The following is a 21,420-nucleotide window of genomic DNA, read 5'->3' as shown; positions in this document are numbered from 1 at the left end:
ATTTCTTCCTCAAAATGTACAAAAAAGGTCACACACATCAAACCAAATGTGTCGCAAACCCAATTGAAAATAGATCCTGGCAATACCTGCAGTATATCCTTCTGTGATTGGTCTGTGATCTCTTTAAATCCAGCTATGATTGGTCAATAAACTCGGAAGATTACGCTCTGATTGGTCAATTCCTGGGAAACGTCAGTGCTGATTGGTGATCCAGTCTCCAATCAACCACTAATGGACACAGAGCTCTAAAAACCCCAGCTGTGATTTTAAAAACACTGGCAATGATACAGAGGTTTTTTCTACTCCTCACACACTTACTGGTCATGTGTTTTGAAAGCCTTTTCCCTTTTCTGATGCCTCTCCCGTTGCATGATAATCTATTTAATTAAAGTATCACCTTTCTGGCTTGAAGCTGTGAAATTGTCTTGACATTTCTTATAAGAAAGGTGTAGAGGTGGAGGTGTCCGCTGAGAATCTGACAGGCGACTACATGCCCAAAAGGATAGATTTAACCTCTGCAGACCAAAACACATATCACACCCCAACATGGTGAAAATTAGCTTTAGGATGTATTAATATACTGTAATGCTCTCTTATACCTTTATTTGTTTGCGTTGCAGCAGCATAAAAAACAACAAAACAAAACAAGGCATTGCACACAAGTAGAAATTAAAGAGTAGAAATAAACAATACTATAATTTAAACATATCAAAATAGAATTAAAACAGCATTAAAAAGTAGAAAAATACAGTCGACCGTGAAAATAAGATGAATAATAAGATGATAAGATGAAGAGGACATATACATCTACATTTCAGGTTCATATCAGTATGTAGTGTCTCTACTTTAAAGAGTCCTCTCCTGCTGATGTTCAGGTGTATATCAGTATGTAGTGTCTCTACTTTAAAGAGTCCTCTCCGGCTGATGTTCAGGTGTATATCAGTATGTAGTGTCTCTACTTTAAAGAGTCCTCTCCTGCTGATGTTCAGGTGTATATCAGTATGTAGTGTCTCTACTTTAAAGAGTCCTCTCCTGCTGATGTTCAGGTGTATATCAGTATGTAGTGTCTCTACTTTAAAGAGTCCTCTCCTGCTGATGTTCAGGTGTATATCAGTATGTAGTGTCTCTACTTTAAAGAGTCCTCTCCTGCTGATGTTCAGGTGTATATCAGTATGTAGTGTCTCTACTTTAAAGAGTCCTCTCCTGCTGATGTTCAGGTGTATATCAGTATGTAGTGTCTCTACTTTAAAGAGTCCTCTCCTGCTGATGTTCAGGTGTATATCAGTATGTAGTGTCTCTACTTTAAAGAGTCCTCTCCTGCTGATGTTCAGGTGTATATCAGTATGTAGTGTCTCTACTTTAAAGAGTCCTCTCCTGCTGATGTTCAGGTGTATATCAGTATGTAGTGTCTCTACTTTAAAGAGTCCTCTCCTGCTGATGTTCAGGTGTATATCAGTATGTAGTGTCTCTACTTTAAAGAGTCCTCTCCTGCTGATGTTCAGGTGTATATCAGTATGTAGTGTCTCTACTTTAAAGAGTCCTCTCCTGCTGAGGTTCAGGTGTATATCAGTATGTAGTGTCCTCTACTTTAAAGAGTCCTCTCCTGCTGAGGTTCAGGTGTATATCAGTATGTAGTGTCTCTACTTTAAAGAGTCCTCTCCTGCTGAGGTTCAGGTGTATATCAGTATGTAGTGTCTCTACTTTAAAGAGTCCTCTCCTGCTGATGTTCAGGTGTATATCAGTATGTAGTGTCTCTACTTTAAAGAGTCCTCTCCTGCTGATGTTCAGGTGTATATCAGTATGTAGTGTCTCTACTTTAAAGAGTCCTCTCCTGCTGAGGTTCAGGTGTATATCAGTATGTAGTGTCTCTACTTTAAAGAGTCCTCTCCTGCTGAGGTTCAGGTGTATATCAGTATGTAGTGTCTCTACTTTAATATGCTTGAATATGTTTACGTCTGTTGGACTTCTAAACGATTTCATTCAATCAGACACATCAAAGCAGGTACGGGCTAATGTTGCCCGGACAACAGCCCGTTTGCCATTTTTGTCTGACCTGCCCCTCTGGAGAGAGCGAGAGGTTTTTTTTGTTTTCTATTGTGGCCGAATCAACATGATAAGCCCACAATTAGTATTGTAGCGTCTCGCTGTGGGAAACACACCTTGTCAGCGCTGTCATCTGCCCCCAGTCACGTGACTTTGTTTACAATCTGACAGCTGGAAGCAAAGGACAGCCCTCCGGCCTCATATGGCTATGGTGATCACACCAAAGGCCTGCCTGGCGTTAGAGTATAGGGGACAAACCAGGGGACTTTACATCCTCTTGACACCGTCGGTTATTTACAAAAAGAACACCTAAATATACTTGTTATTGTGCCCTTTTTCCAGCTTAGAGCAATAGCCCCTCCAAATGTCTGTGCACGTCCCTGCATCAAAGCCTACTGGATAACATTATATCACAGAAGCAAATTTAAGACAGAGACCTTCTTATCTTTTGAATTGTAAAACGGATATCTTTCTCTCTCTGACCCTCCTCTCACTCTTTTCCTGTGAGGCTTTCACCCTTTTTCACACACCCCCCCCCCTCCCCCTTTTTCTGTTAAAAATGCTGTGTAGGGAATAACGGAGGGCAAGAAATAACGTGCAAGCAGAGGAGATGATGAAAGAGGTCGACAGGGAAGGACGAAGTGATATTTAATCATGTTATAACAGCTGCAGACACACACACACACACACACACACACACACACACACACACACACTCTTAGGGATGTCATATAACATCTTGTACATGAAATGATCCGCCGACATGTATTGACACGTTGTCTTTTCACACCCTTTGATTTGTTCAAATACATCCATGTGTCCTATTTATTCTCAACGTGTCCATCAATCTGTTTCTAACTCAATCACATTTGTATACATCTGAGTTTACTTTTTATCCTTCAACTTCAATCCATTTATTTGCCTTCCATCTAATAGCTGATTTTTCAAAATGAACATAGCACACTTTCCATCACAGTTTGGCTTTAATTCCTTCCTCACTGCAGTCACTTGCGTTTTGTAAAAGTTTGTTGTTTGTTTCTCAATTAATTAAGAGCTGCATGTCACACCTTCCCGGAGTTAATTGGAAGTTACTCAGATCATCTGTTGGCTCATAATTAACAATTGAGAACAGCTGGGTGCATTTCCCCTTTTGGCCAATCAGGGTCTGACAACAGCCTTTCTTTAGGGGCTCAAGAGAGGCGGGGAATTGAACACCTATAGGCAGACTGGGGGAGCATACGTATGATGTGTTTTATAATGATTGATCATTAAAGTGTTCTCAAAGCTGGTAAAGGTGCAGCTAGTTTGAATGACTTTGTATACTGCAGGGTAGCTTGTGAATTTACTCCAGGTGGAACTAAAGTCTGATTTAACACTTGATTATATTTCAGATCATTCATCCAGATCTGTGAAGTAACTAAAGGTATTAAATACATGTAGTGGAGGAACAGTACACCATTTACCTCTGAATTGTAGTGGAGTAGAAGAACATGATTTACCTCATAGCATAAGATGGAAATACTCAAGTAAAGTACAAGTACCTCAAATGTTACTTAAGTAAATCTACTTAAAGGTCCCATGTCATGCTTTTCCGGTTATTACCCGTCCCCTTGTGTGTTATGAAGGTCTTTCTGCATGTAAACGGTCTGTCACAACCCCTCAAAGTACACCCTGTAGTGAGTAAAACTCTAACACAGAAAAGACCTGTCTATGCTGCCCCAGAACGCCTCGTTGGAGATTTCTCTTTTTCCATTTTTTACTTCTTGGGTATAGTGACGTATTTCGGGTATAGTAACGTAACGTAAATCGACCAATCTGCGGAGCCGTTACGTTACGTCCGCGGAGCCGTTACGTTTGGACCAATCCGCGGACTTCCTCACACACACACACACTCGGCGGGACGTTGCGAGGCTCGCTGCTGTGAGGAGCGGGACACTGTGAGCTGGCTCACTGGTGTGGGGTCGGCGAGACAGCGAGACACCGCGGAACTCAGCCTGGGCACACACACAAACTCCCAGCCAGGCTGCGGGTGTGTGTGTGTTTCGGGCTGGGTTTAGCTGTGTCTCGCTGTCTTGCAGACGGCCACTGGGCTCACAGGGAGGGGGGGGGGGGGGGGCAGGAGCTCCAACAAGCCGTTTAGGACAGAGAGTGAATACACATACTATACAGAGATGCTGTATGAGAAACCAATGTGAGTTTGGAACATTGAACAATATAAATGTATTCTAGTAGACCTCAACAATGGAATTATGATCAGTAGAAATGGCCATGACATGGGACCTTTAATAATAATACATTTATTTTATATAGCACACTTTAAAAACAACGTCATCTCAAGGTGCATCACAATAGTATGAGGAGAAATAGTTATCTAAGGAGCATATTGAATAAAATATGGTAATATAAAAGGTTAGAATAAAACGTAATAAATAAATACTTAGTTACTTTATACCTCTGATGTTAGACAATAAACACATCAGACATTTACCCTTCACTTCTCCTTCCTCTTCCTCCCGCCTTTCTTATTCTCTCTCTCGTTCTGATCCACCTCCCTCATTTTCTCTCTCTCCCTCCAGAGTGAAGCTTTTCTCCCTCGACTCCCCTTTCACCTCCTGCTCCTTTCCTTTGTTTTATTGCACCCACGCTTCATAACTCCGCACCTCTCATTCTTCAGGTGTTTTAATCATTTTTTTACTTTGTATTTATTGACTTCCATACATGTACATGTACTGTGCAAAATAATGTATAAACAAGTATTTACAGGCAGTATGAGTTTAGCAGAACAATGAAACGTGCCTTATTCTATCCCTTCAATCTGGATGCAACATTTAATAACATTATTAATAGTAATAATAATAATAATCATAATTCCAAAAATATTTATAATTATTATTGTTTAATTGTTTTAATAATAATACATTTAAATTCATACATAATAATCACAGCAGGGGTTTTTATTTTTGAGATGCATGCTGCTTTACACCTCTCCGTCACACACACACACACACACACACACACACACACACACACACACACACACACACACACACACACACACACACACACACACACACACACACACACACTCCAAAACATGTGATCACATCCATATGAGACGTGAAGACACATGACCGCAGGGGACAAAGAGAAAGGGACAAAGTGTCTTAGTTTGGGACTACACACGCACACACACACACACACACACACACACACACACACACACACACACACACACACACACACACACACACACACACACACCTGACCCCCTGTGGTGTGTATTAATTGTCTCGGGGCCCTGATGGATCCCAGTGATGCAGAACAGTTTTGGTATTTGCTGACCTGCTGGGCTGTGAAATCTGCCTCCATATGCACGTACCGCTCATATGCATTTAAATAGATTTAAATAAACAGCCTCACGCTGCGACCTGATTGGACGCGAGCACAGACGGATGAATGGACGGACAGACAAAGAGACACAGGTGGACGAGATGGGAGGTAAAGGGCCGTTAAATGGAGTTTCTCCCTCCCCATTTCCATGAAGCACGGGAAGGAGATGATTGATGGCTGGAGAGAAGACGTGTTCAGCGGGACGGAACAGAAGCAGATCCCATTTCAGATCTGTCCTCATCTCATGCCACTGCTCTAATATGTAGATTGTGTTTGGTGTTATCTTTTGCATTGATGTGAGAGGCTGGGGAATGAGGAGACACACACACACACACACACACGCACACGCACACGCACACACACACAGCGGCAAACACAAGCCCTTCAGTTAACCTGTAAACCCTAAATGTGTAAAATAATAAAACAGAAAGAAGTCAAAAGAGTCAGTCACTAAAATGTGATTTCTAAAGGCAATGGATTTAATGTTGTCCTACTCGATGCAAGTTTTAGGTTTGGAGTTTTCTGAGTCTTTGAATTCTGAGTATTGAAAAAAAGACAATATACTGTAGGCGATTAAATATGAAACTAAGGGACCTCAAATAGTGTTTTTGTACATATTTTCTAAGCTCTGTTAACTAGATCCCATGGGAGAGGTGACTCAATGAGAGTAACTTAAGCTTTAATCAGTTGGTATATGTAACATGTAATTAAAACATATTTAGGCTCTGTAAACATCAACATGTTTACTCTGTGACTTTGCCTTTCTTCCACATGTGAAGACAGATGTGGATGTTTATGCTGGCAGTGAAGGACTGAATGACCTTCAATCTGGTAGAAACAGCTGGTTTATAAAACGCTTCAAAAGCGCCCAGAGGTGGGTCAGGAAGAAGTTTATAGGACGTTGTTTAATTGAGGGAAAAGTTGAGCGCCTGTTTTGGTCACGCGGCGTTACTTAGGTTGGCACTGCTTATTCTAAACCATGCATAATCAATACATTTGGTTTAAGTTGAATACATTTGTTTTTGCGGGGAGTTCCCTTTCCTGTTGTGTGTTATATCTTCTCTATCCCTCCCACATATGTAACACTCGCTCTTCTATTGGCTAGCGCTCCAACACATTTTACCTGATAGGCTAAGGGGCGGGACATCTTTAGGTTGTTGACCAATCACAACAGAGCCGGCCAGCTAACCAATCAGAGCAGACTGGGCTCTGGTTTCAGACAGAGGGTGAAAAGAGGTGCTGCAGCACAGGCAGTATGAGAAAAATAAAGAGCTTTTTGAACATTAAAGCACGGAGACATGTAGAGACACTACATACTGATATACACCTGAACATCAGCAGGAGAGGACTCTTTAAAGTAGAGACACTACATACTGATATACACCTGAACATCAGCAGGAGAGGACTCTTTAAAGTAGAGACCTACATACTGATATACACCTGAACATCAGCAGGAGAGGACTCTTTAAAGTAGAGACACTACATACTGATATACACCTGAACATCAGCAGGAGAGGACTCTTTAAAGTAGAGACACTACATACTGATATACACCTGAACATCAGCAGGAGAGGACTCTTTAAAGTAGAGACACTACATACTGATATACACCTGAACATCAGCAGGAGAGGACTCTTTAAAGTAGAGACACTACATACTGATATACACCTGAACATCAGCAGGAGAGGACTCTTTAAAGTAGAGACACTACATACTGATATACACCTGAACATCAGCAGGAGAGGACTCTTTGAAGTAGAGACACTACATACTGATATACACCTGAGCATCAGCAGGAGAGGACTCGTTTAAGTAGAGACACTACATACTGATATACACCTGAGCATCAGCAGGAGAGGACTCTTTAAAGTAGAGACACTACATACTGATATACACCTGAACATCAGCAGGAGAGGACTCTTTAAAGTAGAGACACTACATACTGATATTCACCTGAACATCAGCAGGAGAGGACTCTTTAAAGTAGGAGACACTACATACTGATATACACCTGAACATCAGCAGGAGAGGACTCTTTAAAGTAGAGACACTACATACTGATATTCACCTGAACATCAGCAGGAGAGGACTCTTTAAAGTAGAGACACTACATACTGATATACACCTGAACATCAGCAGGAGAGGACTCTTTAAAGTAGAGACACTACATACTGATATACACCTGAACATCAGCAGGAGAGGACTCTTTAAAGTAGAGACACTACATACTGATATCACCTGAACATCAGCAGGAGAGGACTCTTTAAAGTAGAGACACTACATACTGATATACCTGAACATCAGCAGGAGAGGACTCTTTAAAGTAGAGACACTACATACTGATATACACCTGAACATCAGCAGGAGAGGACTCTTTAAAGTAGAGACACTACATACTGATATACACATGAAAATGACAATATTAGGGTCCCTTTGAAGACAAAATAACTTCTGTAACCTCATAATCTGCTGATATCCATCAATGTGAAGCACCTAAAGGGTCATTGGTTAGTCTCGGACGTTTTTAAAATAAATGTCCTCTATGGTCTAGCGTCCGGTACGAACTGAGTGGAATCTTTTTAAAGGAGTACGGAGGACGGTGTAAAATGTCAACCTTTTCAATAAGCCACATGAAGGAATATACCTTGACGTATCTATAGAGCCGCCCTTCCCAAAGCTTTTTAAAAAAATGTTTTATCCGTCTCCCCTTCTGTTCTTTTATTCATCATTCTTTTTCTTTTCCTGGGAGGGGAAGCTCTGGTGGTGGAGGTCTAAACGCCCTGCAGAGAGAAGTCAGTGAATAATAGATCAGAGAGGGGGAGAGAAAGTGGAGAGAGGCATAAAAGGTGAGATGGAGAAAAAGAGAAATGGATATAAAGAGGGTGTCAAAAGGAGTCTGGGGTCACAGACGAAAAGTCAGGAAGGTTTCTAACGGAGTGAAATGAGCAGGATGTCCCAAAGTGAGCCATGATAAGAGCTGTTTGAATTCTCTAGATGATAGGAACGGAGCTTCTTTTATTATCTCCTTTAGCTTAGGACCCTCCTTTATGAAAGGAAAGGAGATAACGCTGTCCCAGTCAAGTCACACACCTCATGGAAACAACCAATCTGTGTGTCCTTTGTATAGTCTAAGCTTGGGTTGAGCTTTTAAACTCCACAGAGCAAGGTGGACATATTTATGGAAGCTTCCCATCTTAATAAAAGATGAACCGCCGTGTTATGCAACAACTCCTGACCACACTGAGAGATAGAGGGAGGGAAAAACCTGTACATGAGTGTAATGGGGCCCCTTTAAGGATTGTGTTGAAGGTAAATGATGGTGAAGATATAAAGAGATTATCTCCAGCAACCAGGGAAAAAAGAGAGGAATAAAAAAAGACTTCCTTACCTGAGCAGATCAATTTCATCAGCATGAACCCCCGCTCACAGTGATTCCTATTGGTACATCTCAACAGGCAGGAAGCCAACTTCAACCACCACACACTGCTGCTATAAATGAAACTACAAAGAGACAGAAAGAGAGAGAGAGAGAGAGAAAGAGAGAGAGAGAGAGATCAGGACATTAGGAAAACAAACAGGTAGATGGAGAATGTGGAAAATAAATGACGAGAGACGCTGTGTTTTTTCACAGAGAGAAACTGATGTGAAGTCACAACCTCCAAACCCGGCTGTTTATAAAGCCCCGGGCATTGTATGTGTGTGTGTTTGTGAGTGTGTGTGAGAAGCAGTCAAGTGGCCACCCACGCCACCCTGTGCGTGCGTGTGTGTTCATCTTTCCGGAACATGGCCACAGGGTTCAAATCTTCCAATCGATACCTGAACCTCACGCAATACATTTACGCAAGTACAACTGCTTTGCTACAGAATAAGAAGTAAATATAACATACTGTAAAAACAGTGTTTATGAGAGGAGATGTACACATGTGAGTATCTGCTCAATGACGTGCATTTTAAAGCTTCCTCGAGACATCACATCTTTGCTATCAGGGAAGATGTTTTTCATTCTCCTGACTTTTCCGTGTGTTTTATTTTTATTTTGTTTTTAAGATATATCTGTTGTAATTTATTGTCGTTTATTGTGATTTGTAGTAATGTGTTTTTATTACATGTACAGCACTTTGGCTCGACCAAAAATCGCTTTTAAATGTGCTATATAAATAAAACCTGATTTGATTTGATTTGATTTGATTTGATTCAATCTTTAATTCGAATTAGAAAAAAATACTTTCTCCATAAAGAGTGCTGCAGGAATGAGTATCAACTTAAAACTCAAAAACGGTGGTTGCTAACAAGTGTCTAAATGAGACGACTAAACGTCATCACGTCCAACATTAGCCACCTTTAGCTTGACGGTGGGACGTATGGGAGCTAAACTTTGGAGTTTTAGCCTTTGCAGACCATTTACATGCACAAAAACTATATGCAGAATAGGAAAACCCCCAAGAGCATAATAAGACCTCTTTAAACTGAGATCTAGGTACTTCCTGTAACCTGCCATCTTTCACAGAGCTCTTGTTGCAGCTATGATACATTTATTTGGTTTCTTTAAATGTTCATATGCACTAAGACATTTGTCAGAAATCACCCCCATTGGTCTGTGTGCCATAAAGACACATATAACGACATGATATAGAGTAGTGGTCTCTGCCAATACAATTGTAAAACTGCTCCTACTTGTCATTAACTGTTGTGTCATGGCGATGAGACGTCATGCTGCACTTCCTGTCATTTTGATAAATCATGAATGCTGTGTAAGATCTAATCCCTCACTTCCTGTGTGTGTGTGTGTGTGTGTGTGTGTGTGTGTGTGTGTGTGTGTGTGTGTGTGTGTGTGTGTGTGTGTGTGTGTGTGTGTGTGTGTGTGTGTGTGTGTGTGTGTGTGTGACTCATGAAAACCTACGATGCATTCTCCTCTGTTGTTACATAACTGTCCCTGCTCACAGCTAGACTCAACTCTCTTCTCGTCTCTCTCCTTCACACACACACACACACACACATACACACACATACACACACATACACACACACACACACACACACACACACACATACACACACATACACACACACACACACACACACACACACACACACACACACACACACACACACACACACACACACACGACTGTCTTGTACTGTGTGAGAGAGGATTTGTGTCACCTCCAACCCGACTGAGTGAGTGAGAGAATAAAACACAACATGACCTTATCTAACTTACAGTAAAAACGAGGAAATATAGATATATTGTATCTGGATTCTGTAGTAAAATGTTTCAGTACGAGAGTTGTTCTTAATTGGGTATTGATATTACCATCACAAAGAAGATATACTAGCATTTATAGATTAAAAAAACTCCATATTTACATGTTTAACACATACCTTTCTGATATGTATTTTAAACTCAATAATTAAGTGTCTTTCAGCGTTATGTAATAGAATATATAAAGTGATACAAATAATAATATTTATAATAATAGTAATCTTTATTCTTTGCAATCTTGATCAAATTCCAGACTGCAAAATATTAGTAATAATAATAATAATAGTAATTTGATGGTTGTTAACCAAAGTAAAAAAGCTGTAAAATGTTCAAAGAAATCCTTTAAAATCTGGTATTAATTTTTTTTCATTGTTATATAATCAAAAATGAAAGGGGACCTATCATGCAAAATGCACTTTTTGATGTATTTTCTACATAAACATGTGTCCCCGGTGTGTCAGGGAACTCACGCAGCGTCAGAAAATAAAACCCTCTCTCTTTTCCTCCGTACCCAAATCTCTAAAAACGGGGGAACAACGGAGCTGATCCAGATTTGCGTCCGATATGACGTAATATCTGAAATGTGGACCCACGGCGCTATCAGAAACGTTGCTATCAGAAACAATGCCCGACTGTTTTGGACGTAATATGGTCGGTGTTTACATTAGCATCGCTAACACTCAGAGCTAACCTGTACTGGAGAGCATGTGTGTGAAGAAGCAGGAAATAAAAAGGAACTCACCTTGTGGTATAACCGGCAAGAGAGAAAGCCTTTGAGCTCCATACTGTTTCAGAGATAATCCTTGATAATCCATGATATGGCGTTTCATCACGGCAGTATTTAGTTTAGACAGTAGCTGCCGGGTCCCGCATGAGCTCAGACCCCTCCTGTTTTATTTTGTAAAGCTTTATACCCCAAATCAGCAGTTTTGAAACAGGAAGTGAAATAGAGGGATATGAGGCATGGCTAGAATGGGTGATCTGTTTGGTATTTTGAGCAAAACACTTCATAGACATGTTTTTTATATATTTTTATATATCTGAGACCTATGCTATTGCCTACAAATAGCATGATAGGTGCACTTTAAGTAAGTAAGACACTTAGCATGGTGTTATTTGGAAACATTTGGAAACATGGAAGGTTATAAAAGGATTCATATTTGGGAAGTGTGGACAAATGATGAAGATGTATTTAAAACAAATAAAACCTAAATGCATTTGCAAACAGAATGAGAGGCTTGTGTTCAGAAGTGTTGGATTGTCTTTGTTGAATGCAGTTAAAAAAAGGGAATGATGTCATCGCTCTACACAGCATTGATTAGAGTTGCCAACAGGAGGCTACTGCCAATTTCTAATAAAAAAAGTCACGTATAAATGTCCTTAGAGAGGGTTTGGTTGGAGATGAAAAGCTTCTAAAAATAAAATAAAAATCTACCGGACAGGAAGAGCAGAGCAAATACTGACTACACTGATTTCACATGTAGTCACAGAAAGGGAGTCTGCATGCAAAACAACACTCGAAAGTGCAGATGAGAGTATTACTGTTCTCTATATATAATGCAAAAACAAGAGCAAACCTCACTTTGCTATACTGTCCAATCACAGCAGGGTTAAGAGAGGACGTTTTTGAAGTCCCTGTTTTGCACTAAAGCCTCTTTTTGGGGGTTTTCCCTTTGCTGTAGTGCATGGGTACTCAAACTTTTTTATTAAAGGTCCAGTTGTGAACTTTATACAAGGTCACTGGTCCGGATCAATGCCAGTAAAGTCAGTCCCCCTTCTAAAAAAGGCATTAGAAGCATTAGAAAGTCAAGGTAAACTTGCGGTTAACTTGCGGTCTGCTATGCGTGTCACGTTCGCACACACAAGTAAATATATATGCACGTTCATTCTCACAACGCGTCAGACACAAGACGCGCGTACATGATGATGTACATTAATTTATCAGAATTATAATTTTTTTTTTTTTTTTTTTTTTTAATAATTTTTTTTTTTTTATAATGGGACACAGGGTTCGGTCCGGATTGATTTGCAGTTCGGTCCGGATCCGGACCTTGGTCCAGAGTTTGAGAAGCCCTGCTGTAGTGTGTGTTATAGATTTTTGTGCATGTTGATGGTCTTCAAACACATTGTACGTGATAGACTAAGGGGCGGGACATCTCTTAGCATTTGACCCATCACAACAGAGCCGGCCAGCTAACCAATCAGAGCAGACTGGGCTCTGGTTTCAGACAGAGGGTGAAAAGAGGTGCTGCAGCACAGACAGTATGAGAAAAGTAAAGAGCTTTTTAAACATTAAAGCATGGAGACATGTCCCAGTAGAGACACTACATACTGATATACACCTGAACATCAGCAGGAGAGGACTCTTTAAAGTAGAGACACTACATACTGATATACACCTGAACATCAGGAGGAGAGGACTCTTTAAAGTAGAGACACTACATACTGATATACACCTGAACATCAGCAGGAGAGGACTCTTTAAAGTAGAGACACATACTGATATACACCTGAACATCAGCAGGAGAGGACTCTTTAAAGTAGAGACACTACATACTGATATACACCTGAACATCAGCAGGAGAGGACTCTTTAAAGTAGAGACACTACACACTGATATACACCTGAACATCAGCAGGAGAGGACTCTTTAAAGTAGAGACACTACATACTGATATACACCTGAACATCAGCAGGAGAGGACTCTTTAAAGTAGAGACACTACATACTGATATACACCTGAACATCAGCAGGAGAGGACTCTTTAAAGTAGAGACACTACACACTGATATACACCTGAACATCAGCAGGAGAGGACTCTTTAAAGTAGAGACACTACATACTGATATACACCTGAACATCAGCAGGAGAGGACTCTTTAAAGTAGAGACACTACATACTGATATACACCTGAACATCAGCAGGAGAGGACTCTTTAAAGTAGAGACACTACATACTGATATACACCTGAACATCAGCAGGAGAGGACTCTTTAAAGTAGAGACACTACACACTGATATACACCTGAACATCAGCAGGAGAGGACTCTTTAAAGTAGAGACACTACATACTGATATACACCTGAACATCAGCAGGAGAGGACTCTTTAAAGTAGAGACACTACATACTGATATACACCTGAACATCAGCTTAATATGTCCTCGTTATCAAATGTATTATCTGGACAAATAACTCTTCAGAAGTCACAGGTATTTCTTAGCTGCAGTTGTAAACAAATATCACATATAATCATTGTCATATCCCCCATTATCTCTTGTGAAAAGACAAGAAAGGTATATTCAACATATACTATGAACTGTGCCCATCTTTGCCCAGTTAAAATACTGTATATAATTGCTGGGTATTGTTCCTCATTAACCCAATATATAACTCTTGATAGCCTAAAATGTAACCAAAGGACTTGTTGAACAGTGGTGATATGGGAAAGACTACTGTATGAAATCAAAGCATATTATGGTTTAGGTAACTCCACAAAAGCAGTAGATGTAACGCATCACAGGTTGTAATGCTCTACAGATTAAACTAAAGCAGGAGAGAATGAAGGGAAAAGGACCAATCAGAGAGAGAGTCAGGTATGGCCTGCAGACACAACACCTCTCCATCATTTCTTCATCTTTCCTTCTGGTATTTCCTTCCTCTCTCTTCCTCCCTCCTCTCATCCATCTCTTCCTCGCTCTCTCTGACAGTCTATTTGGCCCAAACAGCCCGTCATCCATTCAACATGTCAGTCCAATCTCACACTGACACGGTTTTTCGCTGTGTAGCGTCGCTGAAAAGCCCTCGGGTTCAAACCCCGTCACAGAGTCGCCCCCACAGTGAGGAGGTCAGAGGTTCAGTCCTCGAGGAACTGAGAGTTCATCGCTCTGTGCCGGGGTTATCACGCAATCTGCACTTACTCTATTGAAGGTGCTTTGACCCAGACACACCTCAACAAAAAATATGCCTGTTTTCTATCCAACTGCTTCCACTGCACCTCGGCCAATAACCCTGGCACCATTTATTTCAAAGAGGACATCAAATCCACATTTTCAGGTTCATATCAGTATGTAGTGTTTCTACTTTAAAGAGTCCTCTCCTGCTGATGTTCAGGTGTATATCAGTATGTAGTGTCTCTACTTTAAAGAGTCCTCTCCTGCTGATGTTCAGGTGTATATCAGTATCTAGTGTCTCTACTTTAAAGAGTCTTCTCCTGCTGATGTTCAGGTGTATATCAGTATGTAGTGTCTCTACTTTAAAGAGTCCTCTCCTGCTGATGTTCAGGTGTATATCAGTATGTAGTGTCTCTACTTTAAAGAGTCCTCTCCTGCTGAGATAAATGAATCCACATTTTGTTATACTTCCATCTATATGATTTCAATGGCGACAGAAGGATTGAAAGGAATACCGCGTAGTTTGGCCATTAAAATCTGACGTTTAAAGCTCCTCCAATAATGCAACATACATAATATAGTCCAGAAAAAAACAAAATGGGTCTAGTACAGGCATGGGCAAACTAAGGCCTGCGGGCCATATACGGCCCGTTGGGCTTTTTAATCCGGCCCGCCGAATATTGGTACAAAATTGTCCAAATTATAGTAAAGACCGTATTCATTTTGCCTTTTTCCTTTCAATACCCGGCATTTCAGTTGATCCCACTAGATGGCGCACTCTAGACACAAATGACCTTTGCTGGAGTCAGCAACCCGGCAAGATCTAAGAACCAAATACGTCACGCTTACAGTCCTCTATTGATGTTGTTGTGAGCGGTGTTGCGGAGAGAATCAGCGACGTAAAACGCCATGTGGGTCATAAGAAGGCACGTAAACGGTTACGTCATGACGCAAACGATGACGCAATGACGCAATAACTCAGTGGACAGCTAAATATTTTTTCACCGATCTGCTACTGGCCCTCATAGTGGCCCCCGAGCCAAAAGGTTTGCCCACCCCTGGTCTAGTATGTTGTAGGAATAAGATAAATATGTACATATAAAACAAAACAAGAAACAACTATGTACAAATAAATACTGGTGAGTAGAATACAACTTAATTCTATGATATTATATACATTTTTGGATATATATATATGTGCGAATAGACAGTGTATTTTGGACTTACAGTATTACACTCTACGTCACACACACCTGTTTGGATTCCCCCTCTTTTATAACAGCTTTTATGTAACTCCTCACACATGCACGCTGCTCTGAGTGATGAAGTATGAAAGCGTTTGTCTCTCTGCTCTGTTTCTGTTTCTGTACGGCTCTGTTCTTCACTGCTGAAACAACAGAGTTACAGTGAGTGGGAGGAGAGCGGAGAGGAAGGGAAACATGATCCAAAAACCACTGAAGCCCCACAGAGACCTGCAGTGTGTGCTGTAGTACATTTACTTTTAATTTCCTCTACTGTAAGAGAACTCTCTGCTCCATAGCGTCTCTTAATAACTGGATTTAAACTCCCACATTTATATTCAATTTCATATTGAATAATCCATTTCTTGCACAATAATATCCTGCATTGTATTTGTTACTGGAAAGTTGTATTTCCACATGTATATTTATCTATCTATCTATCTATCCATCTATCCATCTATCCATCTATCCATCTATCTATCTATCTATCTATCTATCTATCTATCTATCTATCTATCTATCTATCTATCTATCTATCTATCTATCTATCTATCTATCTATCTATCTATCCATCTATCCATCTATCCATCCATCTATCTATCTATCTGTAAATATACCATAATGTTTTGGAGGGCTTCTTTAAAAATGCATTCCCTTTGAGTCACTATATATCTGTTATTTTAATTTAATTAGCTTATTGTATTATGTTATTCAATAAAAAGTGGTAGTGCAGGAATCTCAATTACCAATAAAAGGCTTTCATTTTTACACGCTTCTCAAGTTGACATACACAAATATAGTGGTCATTATGTTCTTAAAATATCAGTAGAGGTTTTCCTTTCACACTGATATCATATATTCCTCATTAGTGGAGTAAAGAAGCAACACATGGAAGTATTTATACGTCCATAAAGTACTTGAGTTACTGTATTAGTTTGACTTCCAGTTTCATTTGTATTAATCTCCCGTCAGTGCACCTACTGGACGAATTACATAATAGCGTTGTAGGAGGTAAAAATAGTTCTCTGAGGATAATAGCAGCACAAACTCACTCTGTAATGGCCAAAGAACTACAACCATAACCTCCCAGAACCATTATCATGAGTTATATGGGAACAAAGGGATATAATGCACATCATTTACACTTTATTTAAGGTACTTTTGAGAACCTTTTATGTGTTTTATACCAGTAATTTTGCTGTTATTAAAAAAGAAATCCAGTTTGCGGTTTAAAATAACTATCCATATATAGAATTTATTATATTTGTTATGCCCTTTTGAATACTTAGATGTGTTTTATACCAGTAATTGTACTTTAATTACAATAAAACTTAAAGTGGACAAGGCAACGGACAATTTTGAAAAAGGTAACCTGGTGCAAAAGCGTCATTTTGTGGGAGAAAGTAGGGGACAGGGGGTTGTAATATATTAAATGGCATTCAACATATATGCGTTTAGAGAATGCAATGAGGGTTAGGGTTGAGGTCAGAGTAGATACAAGAAATGATGTCATAACATGTTTAAAGTTACTCATCAATGCACGCAGGATTTTTGTTGTACGCTATTATTTTGGCTTAGGAGAATGCGTGTTTTTTCATTTTAAGGTATTTCTCATTGTGCAAATAAACCTTTCAAGTAATAGAGACAAAATCATCAAACACATTTCAAAAAAATAGTTGAGGACATGACCCAAATGACACCCTTGTCCTGATGCATGCATACCATTTCAGGCAATTTAAAGGGAAGAAATGCTGTCAATTTGTTTTTAAAGTTATCAGTGCATGCAGGATTTTGGGTCATTTCATAACGGCAAGCTATTTCTCTCACAAATGACACTTCGAAAACAGACCAAATCTTAAAAGCCATCCCAAAAAAAAGTGTTGAGGACATGTCCCCAGTGTGAATGACACCAAATCCTGATGCATGCATGCTCTGTGCAGCAGTATCTTGTATTACAGACAGATTGTAGATATGCAATAGTAAGAGAAGAGCTGCTTACCTGCACACATGTAGAACCAGAGAGGCCTTTGAAATGCACGGTCTGCTTGAACGAGTCTGCACATCACTGACAACAAAAGCAACCAGAGTGAGGGTCTCTCTCTCAGGTCCTCTCCTCTCTCTCTCACCTCTCTCTCTCTCTCGTCCTATTGCCTCTCTTCTCCTTTGCCTCTCTCTCGTCCTCGTCGCAGGTCGGTCTCTTCGGTCTCTTCTCTCTCTCCTCTCTCTCTCTCTCTCTCTCTCTCCCTCTCTCTCGTTCTCCTCATACCTCTCGGCTCGTCTCTCCTCTCCTCTCGTCTCTCTCCCGTCGACCTCTCGTCTCTCTCTCTCTCGTCTCTCTCTCGATCCTCTCTTCTCTCTCTCTCTCTCTCTCTCTCTCTCTCTCTCTCTCTCTCTCTCTCTCTCTCTCTCTCTCTCTCTCTCTCTCTCCCGGGACTTGGCCCACCTCCTCAGAATAGCTCCGTTAAACTCTCGGTGATTCCGGAGGACATTTACCCGGACGATGGTGCACCCTGAGCGGGGAAGCGTGCGCGCATCCTCCCCCCCCCCCTCCCTCCCTCCTCTCCTCGTCCTCTTATAACCCTGCAGATTTCTTTATGTCCTCCTATGTGCACAGATCCTGCATCGGTAGCTTTTCCTCCTCTAGCTCTCACGACCTGCTTTTATTCCGTGCTTCCTCTCCGTGTTTCTGTCAGCTCTGCAGCCCCGAAACTGTGTCATCATCCCGGGCAGCAGCACAGGACGGTGAGACAGGAAATGCCTCCACAAATATATAAATAAAAAACTGCGATGCTTTTTGGAAATGAGTGCAAGGATTTAAAGTGAGGAAATCTCCACAGAGCTACAAGTCCAGCTGCAGAGGTGGAAAGTAACTAAGTACTTTTACTCAAGTACTTAAGTACAATTTAAAACACTTAAAGGTCCCATGTCATGGCCATTTCTACTGATCATAATTCCATTGTTGAGGTATACTAGAATAGATTTACATTGTGCAATTTTCCAAACTCACATTGGTTTCTCATACAGCATCTCTGTATAGCATGTGTATTCACTCTCTGTCCTACACGGCTTGTTGGAGCTCCTGCCTCCCCGTGAGCCCACTGTGCTCTGATTGGTCAGTTCGCCCACTGGTGTTTGTTAGCAACCAGAAAATGACACCAGTAATGACAAACAGATGAGAATGCTGCGTGGGGGCGTGTTGGTGGGACGTTGCGCGGCTCGCTTCTGTGAGGAGGGGACAGTGTGAGCTCGTGTCGTTTCCTGGTTGCTGCGTGGGGTCTGCGAGACATCGCGAAACGCAGCCTGAACTCAGCCTGAGCACCATGGACGCGGGTAGGGGGGGGGGCTTTGACAAAAAATACATTAAAAAATGTCATCTGTGGAAGCCGTAACACTGTAAACAGCACCCCCATCTGCGATGCTCCACTAGCACCCGCACCCCCCCCCCCCCCCCCCAGCGCGTCACAGTGTTACCGCTAAGAGATTGTGATGTGTGTGTGTCATGGATGTATAATAAGAACTGGATACAGCGTGGGAGGCGGGGCCTCATTCATTCCTATGAGAGTTGCTCATTCGCGCATGATGATAAAATGGCCCAACTTTTGAGAGAGCGAAACGTCACAGATTACCCGGCATGCCTGAGAAGTACCCGTATGTGCGCTCATAGCGCATGCGCAACTTTAACCATGCCCCCAAAATGCTCGTTCACATTAAGCACGTCAATTTGCGTACACGTAACAGCACCGCACGTTCATGACAGCATGGTAATGGTTTGTTATTATGATAGATTTGATATTAACGATGCGGCAGTTAGCAGCTAGCGGTTAGCTAGTAATTATGCTAATTTACACATCAATCGTTATGTACTTTTATATTACGCTGTAACAGGATCTAGTGATATCCAAGCAACAGAGCTTCATTTAGCATGAAAGAATTATTGCACTGTATATATATATATATATATGTATATATATACATATATATACAGTGCAATAAGCTTCTTAGTGCAATAAGAAGCTACAGGGACGTTAATCTATGTCGGTAATATTAACTTTATTTAATACAACATTTACGGTACAAGATTTAATCATACAGCCCATGTAGTATAATATTTTACAAATGATGAATTACAGCAAACATGTGCAATATATCCATTATTACAGCTCCGTGGGCTGGCAGTAAGGCGATATGGGTCCGTTCTTATTGTGCATCCATGGGTAAAGATAAACGCATGTAGTGCTGAACACGTAACATGAACGTGCCGGGCGGCGCGGTCCTGTGGGTTAGATGCACGTTCATAATGCAGAGGGAAATAACTCACAGAATAACGTTATTAGCACATTTTTACAACTTGAGGAACGAATGTTTTTAATAAGGGCTATACAAGTGTTCATACTGGGTAGTTTATTTAGTTTAAAAAAAATTATCCAACGATTTACAGACCACTCTTTCCCCATGTAAGTCAATGGGAAAAAGTGTTTCCGGGCCTGGCAACCAAAAGGAAGTGTAGTACCGCCGTTTGGCCAGCACGAATATTTTCATCTGAGTCCGGCGCACTTCCTGGGGGCTTGGTGTGTGTGAGGAGCTCCACGGATCCATTTGGGTATGGGCACGTCACTGTACCCAGGAAGAAAAAGAAATCTCCAACGAGGCGTTCTGGGGCAGCATCGATAGGTCTTTTCTGTGTTAGAGCTTTGTGACTCTGCAGACCGCTTACATGCAGAAAAAGCTTCATACAAGGGGACGGGTAATAACCAGAAAAGCATGACATGGGACCTTTAAGTAGTTCCATTTTCTGCTACTTTTTCCTCCTCTTCTATACATTTTTCCAAGCAAATGTACTCCACTACATTTACCTGACAGCCTTAGTTACTTTACTGTTTACTTTATGTACTAATTAATAAACTAATACATATATATTGGCACGTAATTGTCTGTTAAATATCCAGCAGCAGTTTGTAAAGGGGTATTGGCAATACAAATAGTGAGAAACAGCGCCCTCTACTGTTTGATCATGAGAGTGCATCCACGCACAAGCACCTGTAGTAATAATCAATATCTAAATAACATAATTATAATGTAATAAAATACTAAAAATAAATAATAAAAACTAAATAATAATTTAATAATAAAATAATAATAATAAAAAATAATGTCCTTTATAATACTTAAATAATAATAATAATAATAATAATAATAATAATAATAATACACATTTAGTAACAATATGCCTTTTCAAGCAGATGTCTTGATATGTCGAAATAGGTACGTCAGAGTCATTTTTTTTTATTACCTGTAATTTATCTTTTAATTATCACCTGTTTAAATAAAAACATATATATATAGTTAACCATTTATTTTTTAGAAAGAAACACATTTCTGCATTTAGGCACACACTGCCTAGTAGCATTATTCCAAATAATTTCAGAAGGGGAAATAGGTTTCCTAAGAGCAAATGTTTCACCTGATTTTAATTAGTTTTTTGGTTTAAATGACACTTTTCTAACCAAAAACGACATAAATAGAAACGACACAGGGTGCAGTTTGTGTCTTTAACCACAGGGGGGAGGCAGAGCTCTTCCAGTCTGTTTAGGTTG

At 40.5% G+C, this 21,420-nt stretch overlaps 1 protein-coding gene across 1 annotated transcript in view; it reads right to left on the bottom strand.

Annotated features, from left to right (window-relative positions):
- The window catches only part of bean1 (brain expressed, associated with NEDD4, 1), a 46,134-nt gene extending 28,257 nt beyond the window's left edge, over window positions 1-17,877 (bottom strand). The window contains exons 1-2 of the mRNA XM_034135859.1: window positions 17,826-17,877; window positions 8,822-8,934 (exon numbers count right to left, since the gene is read on the bottom strand). Coding sequence (XP_033991750.1) covers window positions 8,822-8,846 — 25 coding nt within the window. The 5' untranslated portion in view covers window positions 8,847-8,934; window positions 17,826-17,877. The remainder of the gene's footprint in view (window positions 1-8,821; window positions 8,935-17,825) is intronic.
- Window positions 17,878-21,420: the final 3,543 nt, after the last annotated feature.

The sequence above is a fragment of the Trematomus bernacchii genome, unplaced genomic scaffold (assembly GCF_902827165.1).
Source record: "Trematomus bernacchii unplaced genomic scaffold, fTreBer1.1, whole genome shotgun sequence".
Classification (NCBI taxonomy): Eukaryota; Metazoa; Chordata; class Actinopteri; order Perciformes; family Nototheniidae; genus Trematomus; species Trematomus bernacchii.
This window is presented reverse-complemented; position numbering and strand designations above follow the sequence as displayed.